Source organism: Sceloporus occidentalis, unplaced genomic scaffold, assembly GCF_023333645.1.
Source record: "Sceloporus occidentalis isolate IW3139 unplaced genomic scaffold, rSceOcc1.0.p SCAF_7, whole genome shotgun sequence".
Taxonomy (NCBI): Eukaryota; Metazoa; Chordata; class Lepidosauria; order Squamata; family Phrynosomatidae; genus Sceloporus; species Sceloporus occidentalis.
Genome location: NW_028316987.1, coordinates 61806991 through 61831969, shown reverse-complemented (window position 1 = coordinate 61831969; position 24979 = coordinate 61806991). Strand labels below are relative to the sequence as shown.

Genomic DNA, 24979 nt, shown 5'->3' with positions numbered 1-24979 from the left:
CACACCTAAATCAATACAACTGGGATCCATGGCAATTAAAGCGGGGTCAAAATGGATTATTGCTGCAGTGCAGACGCAGCCATAAAGAAACTAGGCTGCGTGCAACCTCCTGCTCTCCCTCCTCCCTTCCCGGATCTGGGTCATCATCATCATCATCATCATCATCCAGAGTGACCAGGCTGGAGCTATTTGCATATTTCTACCTTTGTCTCCCTAGATCAGCCAATGAGAGAGCGGAGCTGTCCCGACCCCGCCCCTCCCCAGGACCCTGAACTGCTGCAAAAGAGACTCCGTTCCAAATCCAGGATCCGGGTTTTGGCTCCAGCTGCGCCTTCTACCTGCTGCCTTTCCCACGCGAGGCGCAGAATCTCGGGTGGAAAGGCAGGAGAGACGCCCCAGACCCCTTTCCAGCCTCAAGAGACGCTGCATCGAGATGGTGTGCGGGGGCTTCTCCTGCTCCAAGAACTGGCTCTGCGCCCTCAACCTCCTCTACACGGTCAGCCAAGGGGCAGGCATGGGGGGGGACCAGGCTTGGGGGGGGGGCTTCTCTGCTTCTTCATGGCTCTTGGGTGCCTTCCAAGTCCTTCCCCATCCTATGGAGAGTTTGCCTGGAGAGGTTTCCTTGGCCAGGTTTCTTCAGATGGATTTCTTCTTCTCCCCCTCCCCCTTTTTTGGGAGTGGGGTGGGGTTTATGGCCATCCTCTTGAGGCTGAGAGAGTGTGACCTGGGGTTTCTATGGCAGAGCAGAAGGATTCGAACCTTGGTCCCCAGAGTCCTTTTCCATCCTATGGGGACCTTGTCTTGAGAGGTTGCCTTGGCCAGGTTTCTTCCCATGGGTTCCCCCCCCTTCTTTTTTGGGCTATGGCTATCTTCTTGAGGCTGAGAGAGTGTGACTTGGCCACTGGGTTTCTGTAGCCCAGCAGAAAGATTCGAACCCTGGTCTCTAGAGTCCTAGTCCGAGGCTCAAACCGCTTACCCCCAAAATGGAGGGCCTTCAAGAGAAAGGGAGGACGTGGCCTTATAAAGATAATAATAATAACAATTTATTTTTTATCCCGCCTCTCCAACAGGATCGAGGCGGCTGACAGCAATGGTCAAATGCAATATCAAGTACATCATGCACTATAAAAATACATCCCATGATCCCCCTCCCTCCCTCCTAAAGCAACACATAATAATTCCCCATCAAACAATAATAAAATACATTTAAATCATTGAAACAATTAGAGAGGGGCATCTTCTTGGGGTGCTCTGTATGATGTTCCAGGTCAGGGGGGGGGAACCAAGTGGGACAATGGTTCTTTTTTCGTGACCTTTTGGAATCCCTCCTGGGTGGGTTGGAAGAGAAGGTGTGGCCTACCCTTTGTGGGACTGGATGAAGTGGAGGACATGTCCTGGAAAAGGAGGACCAAACCTGGTCACCCGGAGCCCTAGAGTCTCAAGACTCCAACCACTAGGCAACCTCCCAAGAAAAGAAATAAAATAAAAGGGAGGACATGACCCAAAAGAGGCTCAAAACCACTCTTAGAAAGAGCAAATCCAGGCTTCTTAACCATGCTCAAAATGGAGGGATATTTTGGTGGGTTGAAATGTAGGACATTTTTAATGCTGTAATAATTTAATACTGTTTTTGTATGCTTTTAATTGTACTGTTTTTAATGTTGGGAGCTCCCTTGAGTTCCTGTTTTGGGGAAAGGGTGGGATATAAATAAATACAACAATTAAATAATAATAATATTTTATTATTGTTGTTTTGATCTTGCACTGAGTCCCAGTTTTGGGGAAAGGGTGGGAGATAAATAAATATAATAATTATATGATGATGATGATGATGATGATGATATTGTTTTGTTTTTTTTTGTTTTGATCGTAGACATTAATGACGTTAATATTTTATTAACTTTCTTCTTCTGTTTTTAGACTGTACGCCATAGGCAGGCTTTTATCGGTATTTTGGCTATACAAACCAACACATTTTTAGCATGCCTCCTGGGCTGAACTGTAGGTTGAAATGCAGGACATTTTCTTTTTAATGTTGTGATAATGTAATTCTGTTTTAGTGTACTATTTTTGTAGGCTTTTAATCGTACTGTTTTTAATGTTGTGAGCCACCCCGAGTCTTGGTTTTGGGGGAAGGGCAGGATATAAATAATGTAATAATAATCATCATAATAATAATAGGTCATGGTGCATATTCATAGAAATGTAGAACACATCTGGGGAAAGGAAGGTGCTTGGTCACCTTTTACACTATGCTGGGGACCTCCAGGTTGAGGGGACCCTCCCTTAGGCCTGAGCCCAAAGTGTGTGTTTGTGTAGAGCTGTGTATGTGGGTTTGTGAGGGGCAGTGGGTTGCGTCAAAATCCCCCTTTCCTTCCACAGCCTGGCTTTCTTGGCCTTTTCTGGCCATCAGAGGCCATGAGAGACCACCAAGAAGGGTCAGAGAGAACCAGGGTTTTTTTTTTGGGGGGGGGGTATTTGTAGGAGCCTGGCATCTCTCTCCTCCACGAACCGCCCTGACCGTGTAGGACCTTCGGGAAAAATGTAGGCCATGACCAAATAAAAGCACAAAACACTCCTGGAAAGAAAAAAAAATCATGCTTCTGAGTCAGGCTCAAAATGGAAGACATTTTGGAATTCCACCTGGACAGAAGGTGGAAACGGAGGATGCGTCGTGGAAAAGGAGGACCAAGTCTTCTCACCCTGGTAGCTCATTTGAGAAAAATGTAGGCCAGAACCAGAAGAAACTCAAAACACTCCTAGAAAAGATAAATCCATGCTTCTTAGCCAGGCTCAAAAATGGAGGGCTTTTTGATATTCCTTCGGGACGGAAGGTGGAAATGGAGGACCTGTCCTGGAAAAAGTGGACCAAATCTCGTCACTGGTGTCTTGTCACAGCAGTGGCATGACTAGGGTTGATGTCATCCTTCCCCCTTGAACTCCTCCCATACCACACATTACATAATCCTTAGTACAATAATGTTTTGTTTGTTTTTTTGGTACTAATGCCTAAGTCAGAATTCCCGTATATCCAGGGTGACCAGGGTTTTCCAGGACACATCCTACATCTCAGTCTTCCATTCAGGAGGAATTTCAAAATGTCCTCTATTTTGAGCTTGAGTAAAAAGCATGAGTTTATATTTCTAGGAGTGTTCTGGGTTTTTCTTTGTTTGTGGGCTCCATTTTTGTTGAATGGCCTACATTTCGCAGTGCTTTCTCCTCCTTTGCAGTGTGGACACCTGTCCCCCCTGCCTCTGAAGAAACCTGACAAGAAAACTCAGGGATAGGGTTGCTTTAGGGTTGTCCTAAGTAAAAAAAAAATGACTTGGAGGCACACAACAACATCCTACATTTTGCGATGCCTTCTCCTCCTTGGTGATTGGGACATCTGGTCACCCTACGTATATTGCTGAATGTAATGATTATAGTGTAATTGTGTATGTGACATACACAACTAGCAAAATTAAAGTTATATCTTTAAATTACAATATCATACGGGCAGCCTAAATGTGTATACAGGTACATAGTTTCATGTGGTTAAAGTGCATTTTAATATATATATATATATGTGTGTGTGTGTGTGTGTGTGTTTAACATTTAAAATTTATTTTAAAAAAATACTTGGGACCTCTCCTTTTTCTCCACTGAGCCTTACTCCACTCACATCTTCTCTTCAGCATTTTAAGTAGACAAGTGGATGCCAGAGCCTGTTTCTGCCACAAAGTTTGGGGAGCAATGGTGTCCTCCCCCCCCCCTTAGGGTGTCTCTGGTGCGAGTCAGGCCCTCAGCTCCCCCCTAGTGATTTCCCTGCATCACATCTTTTATTGTTGTGCCCCAATATGGTTTTATTGCTGTTATTGGCCTCTAAGTCAAGTCTCACTTGTGCATGTTTGTCTTCAAGTCACCTGCTGACTTAAGGCAATGCCATGATTTTCATAGGCTTTTTTCTTAGGCAAGAAAGACTCAGAGGTAGTCTTGCCAGTTCTTTCCTCTTAAATACAGCCTACAACACCTAGTATTTCTTTGCTGTCTCCTATCCAAGTGCTAAGCAGGACTGGTCCTGCTTAGCTTCTAAGATCAGATGGGATCTGATGCCTTTATGGCAGTGGATCTAACACTGTGGGGTGTGAGGTACGATATGTGAGATTTGGAGGCCCTGATCTCTCCCCTCACCCTGCTCCTCCATTTCTCAAACCCTTTCTGTCCTGAGGGGAAGAGAAAGGCAAGGAGGGCACTTGAAACCTTTGCCTGAGGGAAAAGGAGAAGAAATATTTCCTTATGAAATGTTAAAATATGAATATACATGAATGTGTGAATGAAAATATGCACATTAAACAAACAAAATATATTTATTCATATTTTATGTGAAGTGGTGTGTGTGTGTTACGATGTCTGCATGTAAATGTAAAGGGGGGTCACAAGGGTAAAAAGTTGGAGAACCCCTGCTTTAGGGTGTTTAGGCTCAAGTCTGAGTTATGGTGACCCCATCCAAGGGTTTTCTTGGCAAACCTATTATGCTTATAGTAAATACAATCATAATAAATACTATAAACTTATAATAATTATAATGTGCCCCTATTCTTCTTCCCTGCATCCAGCCCCACCCTAGATATAGAGGCACAATAGGGAAAGTTTTACTTGTTGAACATCTTTCCTGTTACCCATTTCTTGAAAAATTCACACCTTAATCTTATTGGTTACTCCAGAGGTGAGAATTGTGTGGCTCTATAGAAATTGTTGGATTGCAAGTCCCATCATAGTCATGGGCTATGTTGGTTAGGGCAAATTGACTAGCACCCGCCAACTTATGGAGGGCTTCATGACTCCCATCCCTGTTAGAACCATTGACTCATTTGTTGCTCTCTGAGTCAGTAGCTGGGTAAATCCCATTGATCCAAGGAGTCTGCTCTAGTTAGGATGAACAGGAAGATTTAGGTTATATGCATCTTGTAACCAGAAAAAATTATGTGACAAATCTTCCATGACATAGTTGTATAAAATATTAATTAACAACCAAAATAGATGAGTGTCCAACTTTTCCTTTGGTTAATCCAGCATTTATGCTCCTTCTCCCAACCTATACCTATGTGGCAATTGAATTGTCCTGTCTATAAATAATTTTACATACAAAAAGGTTTATGCCATTATATGCTTCTTAGTTTAAAAAGAAATGCTTCAAAACTTTGGCCTGTTACAGACTGCCAAAATAAAGCTGCTTCGAGTCTCTTTGAAGGTATGCTATTTAAATGATGCGTGGGTCCTAAAAGTCTGGAGGTTGCGCCAAAGCCACACTCCATTCCTAAGCACTAGAGTGTAGCTTTGGTGCAGCTTCCAGATTCTTAGGATGCGTGCATCATTTAAACAGCATACCTCCAAAGAGACCTGAAGCAGCTTTATTTTGGCAGTCTGTAACAGGCCTTTGTCTGCAATTTTATTGTTTTACATCTGCCTGGGAGTAAATCTCATTGATAGGTAGAATATGTTATCAGTGTAGTATTACAAATATGATAGATTTTTCTGCCTGATTTTTCTGCCTGACAATTTTCTTGACAAGTTCCTACAGAGGGGCTCTTCCATTGCCATCCTCTGAGGCTGAGAGAGAGTGACTTGCTCATGGACACCCAGTGGGTTTACATGGCCAAGCCAGGATCCAAACCCTGGAGTCATAGTCTAGTGGTCAAATCATTACATCACACTGGCTCACATGTTCACCTTAGGGACACCATAAATAGAGCTAACTTGAAGGCACACAACAACAACAAAATAAACATGCTATGTTGGATTGTTATTGTTGGGCTGAAGCAGACAACCTGGAAGCAGCGGTCTACCCGATCGCGCCATGACTGTGGAGATCACATGGCCCACTTCCAAAGCAGGCTGCCACCACACTCCCAAATCTGCTCCTTTTGGGGCTGGCTTTTTCTTGCTTGCACGGCCTACATGCGTCATGTAAATGTTACACCTCCCAAAGCAGTCGGAAGCTGTCTTATTTGGCCCATGCATCTTGGGCCTAAGTATAGGTTAATAACATATGGCCCTTCAGATATTGTTGAATTGCAACTACAGTCAGCCTTCCTATCCACGGATTGGTTTTTTTATCCACTGATTCAAGCATCCACGGATTGAAAATATTCAAAATCAATCAATAAATAAATTCCACAAAGCAAACCTTGATTTTGCCATTTTATATAAAGAACACCATTTTACTATGCCATTGTATTTAATGGGACTTAAGCATCCATGAATCTTGATACCCATGGGGGCTCCTGAACCAAACCCCAGCAGATACCAAGGTCCCACTGTACCATCACCTACTATTTCGTGCCATATTTTTAATGTAAGTTTATCCCATACATGTGAACCAAGGTCAGTCTTTTTCTGGAGAACCTATATATTTACTATGTGGTCATCAGGTTTTCTATGACTATGTGGTCATAACCTTATTAACTATTGTTGTTGGTTTCACTGCAGGGTCAAGGGCAAATTCCATATCTGCAGAAAAGCACTTATGTAATTTTACTAGGACAAGTATTAGACTAAGAGCATAGTTTTTAGTCAACATAATAAGCTACACTGAAACCAGTGCAACAAATACCCAGCTGAATGAAATTAAGAGAAAGAGTTTTAGGAATCCCTTCTGCTTAAGAAATGATTTCACCATCTTTGTTATTTCTTCACATGTGGCACATAGTTTACCTATGAAAATTCTTGCCATCAGCCACACTGAAAGCTACTAGCTTAGAATACTAATGATCTAGAATGCCAGTTACTGGGGAGCAGCCATAGGAGAGGCTGTTTATTTATTTATGTGTTTGTTATATTCATATGCCTTCTGCTCTCCAAGGAGTTTATTGCCTTCCTGTTTTTGTCCTCACAAAAGCCCTGTGAATCAGATTAGTCTGAAGATGGATAGTGCTTTCCCCAAAGGTATCCAGTAAGCTCCAGGCCTAGGTGAGGAACTGCACCCAGATTTCCCCAGTCCTAGTCAAACAGTGCAATGCAGGCTTTCATATATCTCATTTGTGGGTTTCCTGATCTGTTTAAGCAGTCTTATGTTCTTGTTACCACATCCATGAGAGTTAGTTGATAGCACTGCCAATATCTCACTTTCTATTCCCAAGGTACATTTGGATATATTTCTTATAGTGGTTCTTCTCTTTCATCAGTGGTTTGATGCATGTAATGCTGTATAGTGAGGGCTGGTGCTTCTGCGTTAGTGGAGTAGTGAATGCATTCCAAATCCAAAGTTCTGAATCCATTTGCAGGATCAGGTTCCAAACCCTGGAACTTTAAAAGTTCAGATTAAAACATAGTGGATTTATTGCTCCACTGACATGAGAGACACCAATCAGTACCAGTCTTATAATATCACTTTTCAATGATGTCCAAAATAGTTGAGGTTATTTAGTAGCTAAACTGTTAGAAATGAAAGCTTTAAGATGCTGTTTCATTCAGCAATATATTCTTTCCAATGAAATGTCTGCCATTCATTGAAAGCCAGGTCATACATTATATCTTTAATGCATACATTACACAAACAGAAAATGAATATTAATGTATAGGTTTCAGGCACGTGGGTAAGCAGTGGAAACATCATTTTTGGCCATGTGATGTATGAAGCATCTTTGGAACCAAATAATTTAATATTTGCTGGAAATTTAAGTGTTTGGTGTGTGTGTGTGTTACACCGGTCAGTTTGTCTGCATGTCCTTATACTCTTAGAACAAGAACTGTAGCAGCTGGGAAACAAGATCAAGAAGGTGGTGAACAAAGTATCTGAATGATGCTGTATTGTTCATATGTGCCTTCAAGTTGTTTACAACTTATGACGATCCTGTCATGGGGGTTTCTTGGCAAGATTTGTTCAGATGAAGTTTGCCTTTGCCTTCCTCTGAGGCTGAGAGCATGTGGCTTGCCCAGGGTCACCCAGTGGATTTCATGGCCAAGCTGGAAATTGAATCCTGATCTCCTGAGTCATAGTCCAACACACAAACTACTATGTCATACTGGCTCACCCTGCTATTAACAGTCTTCCTAAGATCTTGTAGACTCGGAACTGTGATTTCCTTGGTCAAGTCTATCCACCTGTAATGTGGTCCTCCTACTGCTTTCCACTTTGTCAAGCGTTATTGGTCTTTCCTAAGTAGTCTTGTTGTCTCGTTATATGTCCGAAGTACAATAGCCTTAGTTTATTTTAGTCTGAAGTAGAATAGCCTTAGTTAAGCCTTTCTAGCTTTTAATAATAATAATAATTAATAATTTGTTTTATTTATATACCGCTATTCCAAAGATCATAGCGGTGAACAGCAAGTAAGCTAATTAGCAAGTAAGCTAATTTGCCCCCAACAGTCTGGGTACTCATTTTAGCGACCTCGGAAGGATGAAAGCCTGAGTCGAGCTTGGGCCCTTTTGCTGGTCTTGAACTCGCAACCTTGTGGTTTTGAGTTAATGGCTGCAGTACAGGCATTTAACCACTGCGCCACCAGGGCTCCTTTAGGGAGAGTTCAGGCTTGATTTACTGTAATAATAAATAATAATAATAAAATTTTATTTTTATACCGCTTTTCTGCGATGATCATGTAGTACCCATGTATTTGTCTTTTGGTACTAAAGAGCCTATTGTCAAGCACCACATTTCACATGAGTTTATTTTCTTCCTATTAACTTCCTTCACTGTCTTTTTTATTGTCTTTGCTGTTTTTAGTATAAATAGAAACTGGAAATACTATGGCACTATCGGAGTGTATGTGTGCCAGATGTTCCCCCATAAGATACTTCTCAGAAGAGACTGCTCTGAAGATTGTGAATCAGGCAGATTGATATAGGCACATTTACATATTTGGATCTCAAGATGTTGTAGTGCTGAGCAATTTTGCGATCTAAGACAATCCTGTGAGCCTTGTATTTTGAACTGGGCATGCATCATCTAAAAGTTGTTTCCTTTTCAGGGGACTGAAGAATGCTTCACTGCCAGCCTGAGAAACACTGGGTTTCATGGAATCATAGAGTTGTAAGAGATCACAAGGCCCATCAAATCCAACCCTCAGTCAGGCAGGAAAACACAATCAAAACACCCCCAATAGATGGCCATCCAGCCTCTGTTTAAAGACCTTCAAAGAAGGAGACTTCACCACACTTTGATGCAGTGTGGTCCACTGTTAAACAGCTCTTACTATCAGGAAGTTCTTCCTAATGTTGAACTGGAATCTCTTTTTCTGTAGTTTGAATCCACTGCTTGATATCCTAGTGCTTGGAGCAGCTGAAAACAAGCTTGCTCCATTCTCAATAGGACACCTCTTCAAATACTTAAACAGGGCTATCATATCACCTCTGAACCTTCTCTTCTCCAGGCTAAACATACCCAGATGCCTAAGTCTTTCCTCATAAGACATGGTTTCCTGATCCTTCACCATTTTGGCCGCCCTCCTCTGGATACGCTCCAGCTTCCCAACATCCTTTTTGAATTCCAAGCACAAGTTCAAGATGCTGTTAGTTTCTGTTCCTTTAGTATCTGCTTACGAATGGTTTTATTTAAAGTAATAATATTACAATTTAATATGATAGTTCACCATTAAATAATAACTTTTATGTGACTGTTTGTATCCATTTTTAAAATCTTATCATGAGCCATCTTGAGTCCCAGTTTGTGAAGAAATGTGAAGACGTGAAATAAATAAAAATTCACAGACAGGCAGTGGTTGAGCTTTGTTGACACCTTGACAGCCCAGCATGATTGGAGCGCTGTGTAGTCTTACCTATTTCTCCTATGCCATCCTGTAGCATAATTTTTCAAGTACTTACTGTGCATGGGTGAAATATAATAATAATAATAATGATAATGATAATGTAACATCCATAACTATACCAGAAATTCCTTTGGTTGGGACATTCCAAGTGTGAAAGAGGGTGCTTGCTGCCATCCCTGGAACTGTTCTGAGGGGGAGGATTAGAGGTTTTTATTAGTTTCAATTTAGTAAGATTGCAGAAAATGGGTTCTTATTGTATAAATGAACACCACCTGTTGAAGCTTTTCCCAAAATGAATTCTTTAATTAATGAATATAGCTTATTGCTGTTCTCAGGCAATTTTAACATGCATTTCATTTCTTCTTTTGCAAAATGTATTTTTAATTGCATGATTGATGTTTTAATATAATGTATTTGAGTTCAAACTCAAAAAGTCCATATGTTTTTAACCCTACCCTCCAATTCTTATCACGTTTACTTAGAAGTAAATTGAAATTTATTGTGTTTAGAACCATAGTTATTGTTATGTGTGTATGGGCAAATTCTGTGTGTTGAACCATAGTATTAACTCTATAATAAGAAGGAACACACTCCTATATTATGTGACTTGAAGGAACCCTGAGTGATTCTATGATTCTATAATTCTAGCAGTGTAGAACCTTGAAACACCAAACAGAGACAAATGACCAGTGGATCAGTCAACTGACCAGCAAAAGAAAATAGGAGTCTTCTTAGGTCAGACCAAAGGCATACTTGGTCATGCAATGTATTCCCACATTAGCTAATCAGGTGTCTATGAAAGACCCACATACAGAGTGGGCTCAAAAACAGAATGTGAACACAGATAGACTGTTTAGATTCCCCATCAATTGGTACTGCAAGTTATATTACTTCTGATTTATTAGGCAATATATAGCTATTTCCATTAGGCTTTTTCTTCTGTGAATTTGTCTAATATCCCCTTTAAAGCCATTTAAGTCATCAGCCATCACTACATTTTGTTAGTGAGCTGACTGTGTACTGTGTATGTATTTCCCTTTCTCTGCCCTGAATCTCCTTAGGGTGATTGTATAATTTTATATACTTCTATCATGTCACCCGTGACTGCATTTTTTCCTCTGTAAGGGAAGAATTTCAAACATTTTGACTGTTCCTCAGAGGTGAGGTGCTCCAGTACTTAAATAATTTTGGTTGCCCCTCCTGCATTTTTTCAAATTCAGGAATATCCCCCCCCCTGAGCTGAAGTTGGTCATTAAGGACTAAAAAGAGTAAGGAATACTGAGTAATATCTATCCCCAGTGGACCTTACTTTAGAGTAAACATGCATAAAGTTGGAACCTTTTGCTAGACTGTTTTAGTATTTCTGTTTTCAGCCTTATTTTGTATATCTTGTAGAACATGTGGGTCATCAGATGCTTTCACGATTTATATACCTTCAAAGGTACCATAGATGGTTTAGATCTGCCTCACAGATGCTCTGGTGATCAATGAAAAATACAGAAGGAGTTATATTTAGAGAGTCCTGGTTGTTCAGAGGGTGTCTTAGAGAAAAACATTACTGCATTTGGTAGAGTGCTTGGATTTTTCAGAAACAAAATCTCCTTCTTGGTCTGATTGCACTGATAGTTAGGGTAATTAACTTGTAGTATAATCCATTTATATTTGCTGTATTTGCTATGGGTCTAGTTTCAAGCTTGAGATGTCCCTGCAAGTAGTTCAGTTTGTTGTACTTTATGAAAAGCATTGGTTTCCCTTTCTCCATGTCCTAGTGTAGGCAAGGTGACTTAGTCTGACTTTTTTATTCAACACTTTGGCATCTGTCTTTGCTTTTGCAGAAACAGGAAAAGCAGAAGCTTCCTGCAGAAAAAAAAACATGGGTGTCCATACATCTAGCTTGGGATGTCACCTTAGGCAGGAAATATAACTACAGTATTTACACAGCATTTAGTTCAGTTCAAATAGAAAGGCTGTTTTCATATCAATAATACAGTGCTACCTCGGGTTATGAATTTAATTCGTTCCGCGGCGCCGTTCGTAACCCGATACATTTCGCAACCCGAAAAGGCGCTGGAAAGCCGCTAGCCGCGCTTCACATTTGAATTTCGCGCCGAAATGAATTTCGTAACCCGAAAAATCTTTCGTAACCCGGAACAGTTTTTTCCAATGTAACTTTTTCGTACCCCGGAAATTTCGTAACGCGGTCAATTCGTATCCCGGGGTACCACTGTAAATGCTTTCTTCCTATCAACAGGATTCGACAAGTAGTCATAATAAATGGCATATCTTATAGCAAGTCTTGATTAGGCTTCCCTAATGGCAGCAAGACAGAATAATGGTGAAGAAAAGTCATAGGCAGCATACATTGCAGTATGTCTCTGTGGTATGAGATTTTTCCAAGCTGCTTGTACAGGAGAAGAGCCCAGTTATTTTAGCAGCATAGTTTTATCATTATTAACTTAAAATACTAATATTTACATGCCCGAGGGTGGCAGTATTACTAATCTGTACTTATTTTCTAATTAAATTGGTATACATATTTCTATACATGTACATATTTGTGAAGCTGATGATATGGAAACCTTACAGATGTAGATAAAGTAGATAAAGCTATTTGTCTTCTCAGTTATACCCCACTCTTCTTAAAATCCCTGACAAAATAATAATAGTCAATATTTGGAGACACAGAGTTGAGAAATGTTCCTTTTTATATTATCATTTCCATAATCCTCATGGCCTTTGGATTGCATATTTACTTTGGCATTTGCCGCCTGCATTTAAAGAAATATCCCAAGATCACCTTTTCTTTGTTTACCTTGCAGTTGGTCAGCTTGTTGCTGATTGGAATTGCAGCATGGGGCATTGGCTTTGGCCTCATCTCCAGTTTCCGGGTTGTCGGCGTAGTTGTTGCTGTGGGGATATTCCTGTTCCTGATTGCTCTGGTCGGGTTGATTGGGGCCATTAAGCACCACCAGGTGTTGCTCTTCTTTGTATCCTTTGACATGACCCCTTCCTAATGCACCAGCACTTATTTTGTTCCCTTCTTGACCTGCATCAATTGTTTCTTGTGCTCTCTTGAAGCATTATTTCAAGGAGGAAAGCTGTTTTAATGAAGTCATCCAAAGTACAAGGAACTTTTTTTTTAAAAAAATGGTTGATCTGTGATCCAGTTATGACACTGATAAACGCTTGTAATGTCGAACAAACATTTCTCCATCTATAATCAGTCACAAGGCTGCTGTGGTAGGACTGGTTTCTTTGAAATTGTTACACATCATGGATGCAGATTACTGATGTATTTCCTCTGAACTTAATGGCTTTTTGAAGTATTTTTGGCTCTTCTATGTAGTAATAATGTTTCTTTTCTAAAAATCAGGGTTTCTAAAGAAATGCATAAGCCTGAACAGTGTGTGAGTATGAAGCAGAAATTTAGCATAAGGATCCTGTTGTTTGCAGAAGGATTCAACAGTTCCTTTCTAGCTGCTGAAAAGCCTCCCTTTTCCTACAAATGCACACAATAAAACCTACAGAAAGCTCCTAGATAGCAAACTGTCATTCACCAATGAACACATACTTTACATTTAATAGAGATTTGTGGGCTGAAACATGTGTTAGTAGTTCTGGTTTTCTCTTTATAAGCATGTCTATATGGGTGATTTTTTATATACATTTGTCATTCTATGTATCAGTAGAATTAACATATTTATGCAAGATACTTTATTGTGAATACATGGGGTATTTTGTAACTTAAAATTATTCTCTGTAGCATTTGTAATGAACTTTGGCACTGTCTGTATTACTGTTTAGGGACTTTTTGAATGTTGTATTACAATCTGCCAGCTTGTCAGCTTGTTGCACATGGGGTACATTTTGAATTCACATTGATTTTTCCCATTTCTATGGGTCTTATGTTTTTCCATCGAAATCAAGGAAGCTATAGTAGCAAGCATAAATACAGTGGCCAAGAGTGTAGTATAATTAGAAAATAACCTAATGCTGAAGTACTCTTTGGTGTTCTTCACTGTCCCAGTGCCCAAGAGATCCTACAGTCAGGCTGAGATATAACGGTTGTACCACTTTCCATTATTCGGACTTAGTGCTAAATCATAGCCTTTACTAGTTTAGTGATACATAGATAATTGCTGTATGACCTCTAGAACAGGGTAGTGATTTTAACCCTGAAAAAAGGTTTGTTGTTTTAATGTGTACACAGTTTTTGAAACTATGGTCAAGTTGCATAATGTAAAATCTAAAAAAGCAAAGTATCAAAGTTGTATTGGTCAATCCATTTAATGTTCTTCAGCTCATCTGTATTTAGAATTAAAGGGAGATTTTGTACTCTTTTGCAAAAAGGAAATAGAACCCAGTCTTAATGTTAATTCAAATTTCTTCTTGTGAAGAAGAAAGCATAGAATAGGATGTTTGTATAGAGGGCACAGTCTGCTTACTAATAATGTGTGGCAAGTGAATTGCTTTTTACTCTAGCAAATTATAGCAGCAGCACTTACTTGTTATGCAAGTAGCTCCTTGTTATTTGAGCACTTGGCACCTCCTGTTTTATAATCAAACAGTATTTGCACTTCTGTAGTTCTAGATTGGTTCTGATCATGATGCTGCTATAGATAGCAGGATTCGCTATGAAAGAGTCTAGTGTGTTGCTCTTATTGGAACCAAAAACTCCACTATAGAATTGTCTTTTAATTGCTGCAGGTATTTAAAAAAGAAGTATCTGGAATCATTCACAGTAAGATACAGTAATATACAGTATGAATAGCCTCTTTCACTAATAACTCCATTCACTAAGGCCTAAATTGGGAGCTCTGCTACATGATTAGACCCTAGCTGGTAAAGGAGAAAATGGGTGATGTAGCTCCTCTGCACTCCCCAAAGGAGATTCTCCATAAAGGTTCTTGGGGTGGTCTGTCAAGTTCAAGACCAGCTCAGAGGCTGTGGCATGCTGCTTGACTGCCAGGTTGCAGGAGGGCCCTACGATATCTATTCATTCTGTGGTCCAAGATTCATTCCACTCCCAGGGTTATTCCAGAGTATGGACTGGGTCTCTGAATCAGGCAGCAGTCAGGCTGTCAATGGTTGTTTGCCAGGCCAAGCTCTGCTAGTATTTAACTTCCCATGGGATGTCAGTAGTAACTTCTGTAGTATAGCTGGTCTTATTATATGTTGAACTCTATGAAGTATAATCCATCAAATTTGGGCCAATTATAACATTCTCTAGTCTGTGATTAATGTCATACCACGGTCAGTGTTTGCTTCTGTTGCATCCAAGTCTTAAAACATCTGCTTGGCAGGACAGGTTAAATGCAGAAATGGTCAGACCAAAATTATTTTAAAAACATGCTTGGTTTAAGAGAGAACAGAGATGAGTCTCACCCACAGGTACATATCGTGTAGTGAGGAGAGCATTTCAGATCCAGATCAGATAACCACATTGCAACAGAACAGAAATCAATCCAAGACCAGTGTGTTGGTACATAAAAGTAGGCAGAATCATTAAGGTCCTTTTTTGTTCTTCAACGTAGAAATTTCAGAAGTTTAGTTGATCTTGTATTCACTAGTGTTCTTAAAGCCTTAGCAATACACATTTACAACCATATTACCCTGAAGCTTCAGTATGCTTTTAAGATTTGAATTCAGGCTGCTTTTTGGGTAGATATGTCAGTTTCAGCACTCTAAAATTGCTGACAGTTTTAAAATTCCTTCATCCTCAATAAAACATCTATTCTCAAACACAACCAAATATTGTTTCCATGGATTCAGTTTTACTCTGCTAAATATTAATCCAGAACCCTGGGTGTTAAATTTGTATCTCATGTATCTTGGAGAGTTATATATGGAACTGCTTGTTCCTTTTCATCATAAAACCAAATTAATGTTTAGGTGAAAGTACTAACCTAGGCCAGGTGATGACGTTATATACAAAAATCTGCCTGTATTTGGCTAAAGAGGGGTTTCTAAATTATTTCACACCACAATCCCATACCTGTTAACAAAATTCCACCAATTTCAATGGGGCTTATTCCTATGTAATTGTCTATCTAGGATTGCAGCTTCAATATTGTAGAATAGAAATTGATTTAATTTTTCAGTTAAAATTTGGACTGCATGTGCTACCTGAAATATTTTATCCCTACATAAAAAGAGCCCTGCTTGACATCATTGCTGTACTGGTACATTTTTCACAAATTTCATTGTAAAGTTGTTTAGGACTACAATACTTCCATTCTCTTGTGTAATAATAATAATAATAATAAATTTTATTTCTACCCCGCCCTTCCATAGATATGATCAGGGCGGCTTACAAAATTTAAAAACAGTACAATAGAGGAACTGTTTGGGTGCTTGTAGGAGAACTTAACTGTTTGGGTGCTTGTAGGAGTTGATTGTGTTCTTTGAAGCAGATGTCATTTACCATAGTGTCACACTTAATAGCAGCCATAAATATTGATCATCTCACTTCCTTCTCAGGAAGACTTCCTGTGCTCCTAACCAAGATGGGATAGTTTGGAGGGTATGCATAATTTTGTATATGTGAAGTATTTTGTTACAATACAGTCTTGGTTGCCTTAACTAAGTAACTTCAGTATATGATAATTCTCTTGCTAGTGTTCATTATACAGTTTTCAGTCTCCTGTGCTTGTCTGACATTGAACAAGGAACAGCAGGTAAGAACTGTCTTGGAACTTATTTGTTTGAAATTATGTGTAGCTGGATTGTCATCATTATAATCTTATTCTTAATACTATTATTTTAGTACGGATTATTAATAATTTGCATGTCATTTTTTCACACTGATAATGCACCACAATTGGCTTACTGCCCAAGAATGGCGACACCAGAAAAGGATCCTCTCTGAAGAGGTTTTGATGGATTATGAATTTTTAATGTATATGTTTGCCTCCACCCACTGCATTGTAAATTTTGCATGACAAAAAACGTTTTTTTAAAAAATATAAGTCAAAGTGCAATTACAATAAATAGTTTGGTTTTAAGACACAATAGCAGTCCATGTAAGCAGTTCATTTCATTAATGCTATTATGCCATTTGAAGTTCTTTACAAAATAGAGAATCAATTATTAAAACAGAATGTCATTTGATATTTAACAGTTGTTAAAATAGTCAAGCCAGTGCCAGATACAATAAAACTTTTTCCAGTGCTCTTGGCACTTCTGTGGAACTGACTGCTAATTAATAAATAATGTAATCAACATTTCTCAGAAGTGCCTAAGACAGGCATAAGCAACTGGATTTTTACAGCTTTAAGTGTAAATAAGTGCCAGACACAAAAATACCAAATTAATTTTTATTAAAGTGTATCATGTATACAAATATGTCTCCATATGGGGTTAGGGGCTGAAGTTTGAGTAGAGTAGAACATTCTACATTGGGCCCTTGATATCTGCTGGAGTTTGGTTCCAGGACCTCCTATGAATCTAAAAATCCATGGATGCTCAACTCCCATTATATATAATGGTGTAGTAAAATGGTGTCCATATATAAAATGGCAAAATCAAAGTTTGCTCTTTGAAATTTTTTAAAAATATATATTTTCAAGCCGTGGATGGTTGAAGCTGTAGATGCAGTATCCATGGATATGGAGTACCACTATATTTTATTTATTATTGAATGTAGATCCTGTCTTTTTTCCAAGGTTGGATTCAAGGTGGCTCAGAATAACTTTTTAAAAAAATTATGCAAAAACATAGTTTACAAAAATTAAATCATGCAGAATTAAGCAACAGTGTTATTTGAAAACCTGATTGAAAACACTAAAACATATTTAAAATATCATTTCTCATTATCCAGTGAACTCCTCAGACTACAGATTGTATGTGTTTATGACTCCTTTCCTTAATGCCTGCCCCTGCATGATCTTTGGAGTCAAAACAAGGGGTGACTTTTTGACAAGCAATTTCTCAATCCTCATGCTTCATGTTGTTCTGGCTCTGAAGATCACTGGTAGCTACACATTCAGAAGCGGCCTTCGATTTGTCCAAATATTCCTCCTGGTTCTTCAGAACTGCAGAAATACAAATCACCCCTCTGGAAACCACATGTTTTTGTTGCCCTGTAGCTAATGATGATTTCTTACATGTCCTCCAGTCATGGAACATAGCAGTTATTGATTAGAAAGCTGTACCAAGCCTGGAAATGCAACATACAGCTTTCTGCCTGTGTATTTAAGAAAAGAGCTAGAATTCTAGGATATTTGGCTCCCCATATGTACTGGTCTTCAAGTCCCATAAGGTCCAGCCAGGATGACATCATAGATCAAAATATCTGAATAGCCACCTCCCCCTGTTCTTCAGTGATTCCTGTCATCACTCCCCCTTAGTGGACTCATAAAATGAATGCCAATAGGACTGAAGCCAAAATGGGACATTTAGGAAGAGCAGGAGAAGGTATTATCACATCTGGAGGTTTGAAAGTAGAAAATATTGAAAGAAGAATGGTGACTTCAAAGGAAGGTTAACTACCAGCTACTAAGTTGGGGGAAATACAGACTACCCCCTTTGCGCAAGCTTGGGGGCGGTGTCAGAGCACAGCATTTAGATACTGCACACTCTGATGCTGCCCCCAAGTCAGCAAAAAGCCCACATTTCCACCGCTGCCACAGCTTTGGAGTGCTCCAGCAGCACGTTTAGACGCCACATGCCACAGGAGCGCCACAAAGCTGCTGCAGTGGTGGAAATATTGGCTTTTTGCTGGCTCAAAAAGGAGCAGAATTTTGCTGCTCCTTTTTGTGCCAGTAAAAAGCCAGGTTGGGGGTGTGATTTGTGGTTGCTGTGGCCTCAACCAGGTGTTCAAAGGGGTGGCATCAAGCCGCCCTGTCTATTTCAGCCCTAAGTCTCAAAGGTGCTACATGATCGCTTTGCATACTGAACTAGACTAACACAGCTATGTCTTTGAATTCTACTACTGACTACTAAACAACTTTGTTGTTTTTACTAGAGCAAGCTTCTAGAAGTTGGGTGGAACAACACAAATAATGCAAAACAGGATATTGAGAGGAATCTAAACTGTTGTGGATTCAGAAATATCAGTGAAGAAGCTGAGTGTTCTGCTGTAAGTACATCAGTTGGTTGTGTTTTCCATTACCAAATTTGTTTTAGAAGAAGCAAACTGATTACAGATATTGTCTCTCTTTGAAAGAAATATTCAGTTTCTTATACTTTTAATGGTGTATATGCCTTTCTACTAATATTTCACTAAAAACTACTTAACAAGCTTCACATCCATTGGACAATAATAATGAAATACAACTATTAAATGGTCAGTATCACATATTTCTGGAATGGGTACAATTATAGCAGAATTGGTCAGGGACATATGTGTAGTGGATGTACTCCAAACTGCTGGTTTTCACTTCTCTCTGGAATGGTGGGATCAGATAATCATAAGTGTGTTTTAAACTTTGCTTGATTCTAGGAATGTGTTCAAACACACACATGTCAACCCTGTGCACCGATAATGAAGGAATACTCTGGGATGGTATTAAGATTTGTTGGTGGCATTGGACTCTTCTTTAGTTTCACAGAGGTAAGTATAACATTTGATTATGAGAAGCTATCAGTTTATGGGAAAACTAACTTGTTAAGTATTATGAGCCCATTTGGGCTGTCTGGAAAAACTATATATATACCACACACACACACACACACACACACACACACACACACACACCATATTTTCCGGCATATAAGACGACTTTTTGACCCTCTAAAATTGGGTCAAAAGTCGGGGGTTGTCTTATACGCTGGGTTGAGCCCCGGGCCCCGGCACGCATGCGCTCGGCCGCCAGCTTCTCAGGCCTCTGGAGGCCTGGGAAGCCAGCAGCCCTGCACCGGCTTCTAAGGGCCCTCCAGAAGCCCCTTGAAGCCAGCAAGCGTGCTCTTGGGGCTGCCCCGCACCGGCTTCTAAGGGGCCTCCAGAGGCCCCTTGAAGCCAGCAAGTGTGCTCTCGGGGCTGCCCCGCGCCAGCTTCTAAGGGGCCTCCAGAGGCCCCTTGAAGCCAGCAAGCGTGCTCTCGGGGCTGCTGGCTTCTCAGGCCTTCGGAGGCCTGGGAAGCCGGCAGCCCTGCGCCGGCTTCTAAGGGGCCTCCAAAGGCCCCTTGAAGCCGGCGAACTCGTGCACGGCTGGCTGTCAGCTTCTCAGGAAGAGGGGTAGCTTTATACGGTGAGTATATCCTAAACTCTATATTTTTATTTAAAAAGTTGGGGGTTGTCTTATACTCCTGGTCGTCTTATATGCCGGCAAATACAGTATATAATATCTCTGGGCCACAACAGTATATCCTGGAATGGAATGTACTTCTCCATGGCAGTGTGTTTCTGTTATCCTGGAGTTAGCTAAGATATCTGCCACCAAGAAACAGCAACTGTTCCTATGATAGCAGATTCAACAGAGATCAACCAAGAGAAAGAGGAATGGTAGCAATAAAAGAAAATGATCCCAATACTTAGCTAATTTAATATTGCTAAATATTTTTAGCACTTCAACTTCTGAATAATAGCTTAAAAGGTCTCAGTGGAAATTGATGAACCAGAAATTGCCTGAGATGAATGAAGAAAAACACAAGGGAAGGAGAAGTGAAGGAAATCTGGGATATTTCAAGAAAGATTTTGGATGAATCTGATGGTAAAATCAAAATGAAAAGCACTAGAAAGTCTCCTCACTACTAAGGTCTTTTTCATGTCTGGATAAGCCCAATATATCCAGAGGAAAATTGCATCACCTTCAGTTGAAAAAGAGCTTCTTTGTTATATATATATATTCATATTGGCAGAGTATTAGACAGTTAATTGGTTGGTTTAGTCACTGGATAATCCTGCAGTCCTGTGTACACTTGCCTTTACAAGTACTTGGAACATGCAGAGGTCCCCAAATTGAATTGTTCTGTTCTTGCTTGTATCAATACATTAGAAAGAATTTCTGTACCAGTACACTAAAATAACTGCAGAAAATAAATTTACTCACAAATGTCTTGAGAATCTATTTATTTTTCTCCATGTCCCTGTTTCATCCCCACTCCTCACCAGCAATTACTGAGCGAGAGATAATCTAAACTTTCTATTCAGTTATTAGAAGAAAAAAAAACCTGTTGGAATTATTTGATGAACAATTTTTCAGATATAGTGTAAGTATTTAAGCTTGGGAGTACATTCAGTAATATATAGGTAAAATTAAGTGCCTTCTGTAGAGGGTTGTTCTTGGACTAGAGGTGTGTGTGTGTGTGTGTGAAAATTTTCACATGGACAAAGTTCTAACAAAAGTTTTTCTCTATGCAAATAATTCCTCTGTACCCAGTCAGTAATTGTTTTCAGATAACCCCTTCAGTTGAAGTATCCTTGTCAGTATGTATCCATCTTTGTTAAATACCCTAGTCATTTTTTCCTTTAAATGTCCCAAGGTATTTTTTAAAAAGGAACACTTTCATTTTAGAAGGCAGCAACATTCTCTAAAACGTAACTAGAACAGCAGGAAAGAATAGACATGAGCTTCTAAAGGCATGATAATCATGGAGCTCTTCAAAAATTATTGGACTGCAATTCCCAACAGTCCTCTATTGGCTGTGTTGGTTAGGACTGCTGGGACTGTCAATCCAACACCATCTGGAGGGCCTGATGATTCCCACCTCCAAAGTATCTTTTTGAATTTTTTAAAAAACTATCTATTGGAATAGCAAAATGGGTGCTATTTTGATGCCATCAAGAAGACTGTGTGCTATACATTTATTTCAAATTCCAGTTATTGTGTAGATATTTAAAATATAAAATGTTATGGGGGGTAATAGAAAAGATTGCTTTGCAGGTTTTCATTCAAGCAGACTAGTAAACTGAAATCATGTCACTATATCCATACATACATAGCTCTTCAATTTATCTGAACATATATTCTGACTAGTTAGGAGTACTTCCTGTGCCACAGGCTGTCTGAATAAATGTGGTAGGTGATAGACTGAAAGTCATTCCTGCAGTGCAGTATTTGAAAACATTGTGCACATAGCTGATTTTCTTCTCTTTTTTCTCCTCTCTCCCACTTCAGATCTTAGGGGTATGGCTCACCTACAGATACAGGAATCAAAAGGATCCTCGTGCGAATCCAAGTGCATTTCTTTGACCTGGAACCTTTCTCAAGAGACTGAATATTTCTTCTTCTGTGTTTTTAAAAATGAATTGTCTGCTGATTGGCTGCTTTCCACTTAACTGAGAGTTATGCACTTGAGATAAGATGACTCTTCTAGACTCCTAGCTGCCTCTTTTACTTGTTTTGGTTGTTGTACTCCCCTTGGATCAACTGTTTTTGTCCATTGTGCAACTAAACAAGATTTGACATAATCATCATCTTCTATCATTTGGTTGCTTTGCTGTTTATTTGCAGAGTGGGAAACAATCTTTAAAATTCATCTGCCAGAAATTGATTCTGCTTCCATCCTCTGGAACAAATAGCATTGTTGGTTGAAATGCCTAAGGCTGCATATTTCCATTGAAAACTACTGTAAAGTTTTGTACTGCTCCTTCTTTCTTTGGTATTATGGTGTAAAAAAGAACCTAGAGCTCATCTAAGAGGGGGAAACTCATTTTCTGTTCTCCTTCTTTTCCATTCCCTCTGCCACCCACATTTTCTATAAACTTAACTGTATAAAACCTTTCTCTTTATTGGTTATGTCCATCTATTTCAGAATTGCCATGCAAACGTAGTGATTCCATTCCAGGCCCCTGTTGACATTTTAGTGCATGAAGAAATTGTGTGTTAGCTTTCTCATGTGCTGCAGGCTGGTACACATGTGAACACATTGGACTGTGGTGGCTGGGTGTCCTTCACAATATTGAAAATTCACTGTAACTTTGTCATTGACTTTAGAGCATGGAATGTATCTGTGTGTGAAGAATAGTAATAAGTGCCGATTAACAGGGATATGAATTGTCACTGTATGCCTAAATGACTTTTATTTAAATGAACTGTGTAATTTAAAATGGCATAAGAGAAGTTACATGTTCAATTAGCTTGTCACAATAAGAAATTGGACTTGAGGCTCAGAAGTCTTGTTTTCACAATAATTGAGCAATGTAGTAAGTTACCTGATACTTCTGATGTTTGTCTCCTATATTTAACTAACTGCATTCATTCATTGATATGTAAAATATTTGATCATTAATGTGAACTAGAAGATTGTGAATTAAGTAGATTTTTGTGGTGCTTCACTTGTTTATTTAAAGGAATAAAAATTTTGATGAATGATGTTTAAAATTCCGATGAAGACTTGTCATATGACATAAAGGGAACTTGGCCGCATCATAGAACACAATCATATTTATGGATTGTTTAATAATTAGAATAGTTAGGCTCTGATATAAAAGAAGAATTGGATGATTTTTATGTGGTTGGCAGCTTATTTTATTTCTATTTATTTTTAAAAAGCACTCTAATAATTTCATTAGCCATGGTTTGGCTATATCCATACCAGTGTATGCACAGTAGTGTTGCATGGGACATTTTGCCTTCCACAACTCAGGCTGTTCTTTCCTTGTGTTACTTGAATACAAGGATGATGTGGCTGTAACATTAGTTACTTTATTGATCACCATGGTTAAATCAGCTGATCTGTCTGGCTAGACAAGTGTCCCCTTTCTCCCTCATTGCTCCATGTGGATCACTGCCAAAACTATGCACTTGGTGGAAAGGGATGTTCATCCTAGATAGGATGCTTCAGTCAAGAATATATTCTAGCTGTGTTTTTCCTTAAGAGCCTAAATACCCCAAAGCTGCCAGATCCTGTTTGAGCTTGGATGTTAAGTATGGCTAGCTCTGGTTAGTACTTGGACCGCCAATGAATGCGGGGTGCTGTAGGCTGTATTTGACAGGAAGGAAATGGAAAAACCACTTCTGAGTATTCCTTGCCTAAGAAAACTCCATTAAATTCCTGAGGTCACCATAAGCTGACAGGCAGCTTGAAGGTGCATCTGCTTTTCCTTGTGTTAACCTTATGGGCTAAAAAAGCAACTAATGCTTGGCTGGGGGAATTACTAACAAAATAGTAGCTGTCTTTAACCAAGCCCCTGCATCCTTTTGTCTTAGTTCAGTCTTCCCTTTTCTCATGTTTTCTTTTTTGACCTGTGCTAGCTACCTCTTACCTTTTGTTCTGTATTTGGGCATAAATCTGACTGATTTTATGCATAAACATGTATGGGATTGAACTCTCAAAATATTTGTGCATCATCTTCCTGGATGTGTTCCCCTTCTGAATTGAATGAATGTAAAAGTGATTTCTGCTCAGTTTTAGGATGTTTTTACACCCGATTTTGGGATGCTGAAATTTGTCAGTGGGGCATGCCTTCCCCCAACTTCTGAGCAATAGATTGGCGATTGGGAAACATAGAAGGCCAGACCTGTGTATACCAAAGAACCAGTCTTGCACTCCCAAAAGGTAGTTTGCTGACCTTGTGTAGTGGTCAGTGAAAGGTCAGAAAAGAAGCTTTTTGGGGTTTGGGGCCACAACTCCCATAATTCCAGTGAGGGGATTCTGGAAGTTGTAGTCCAAGTGCTGTGTAGAGAACTAAAATTCTACAGACAGTCCAGTCAGTTTTTATAAAGAGAATTTAGGGAGCAAAATATCTTGAGCTGGCCTTGCTCCCTATTGTTTAGGACAGCAATAGTCTGAACAGAGATTGCTCTGTGTGTGTGTGTGTGTGTGTGTGTGTGTGTTTGGGGTGGTAACAGCAAAAAAAATCAGCTGTGAATTGGTAGTTCGGTTGTTCTGTCTGCATCCATGATCCTTCTAAAGTTAATGTACACCATTAATACTTAAACACCCAAACTGCTTATATTTAATAGATGACTGTACTTTGGTTACAGGTTATTCACTTACATGTTCTGATGTAGAATGTGTAACATAGACAGGTAGTGGAAACATTAACTATTCAACACATTTTATGTAAATTAAGACTGCTGTGAGGTCATGGAGATTTCCCTGACTCATGGAAAACAGTTCCTCATAATAGTGGTTTCTATCTTGCCAGAAGTGGTTGAGTGAACCATTTCTCTCCAGTTAAGAACATTAGGAAAGCCTGGCTGGATCAAGACCAAAGTCTACTTAGTTCAGCATACATTTCCTCTTGTAGTCCACCAGATGGCTACAAGAAGTTCATAGTCATTTCTCCTTAGTACATGCATGAGAGGGAATTGCCAAAGTCCTGGGAGTTTTTGTGGATCAGATCTGA

General features: G+C 39.5%; 1 protein-coding gene across 2 annotated transcripts; it reads left to right on the top strand.

Moving 5' to 3' along the window:
• The first annotated feature begins 264 nt into the window (after window positions 1-264).
• TSPAN13 (tetraspanin 13) lies at window positions 265-24655 on the top strand. Of its 2 annotated transcripts, XR_016281941.1 has the most exons (7): window positions 265-496; window positions 12566-12733; window positions 16343-16423; window positions 18712-18825; window positions 19189-19299; window positions 20798-20895; window positions 21804-24655. XR_016281941.1 is itself a non-coding variant. In XM_089533119.1 (6 exons), exons 1-6 carry the CDS (start codon window positions 434-436, stop codon window positions 21876-21878), a joined length of 612 nt encoding a protein of 203 aa, XP_089389245.1. In that variant the 5' UTR covers window positions 268-433; the 3' UTR covers window positions 21879-24655. The 2 variants fall into 2 exon arrangements, 1 of the variants encoding a protein (XP_089389245.1); XM_089533119.1 differs by lacking the exon at window positions 20798-20895 and having other exon boundaries at window positions 268-496.
• Window positions 24656-24979: the final 324 nt, after the last annotated feature.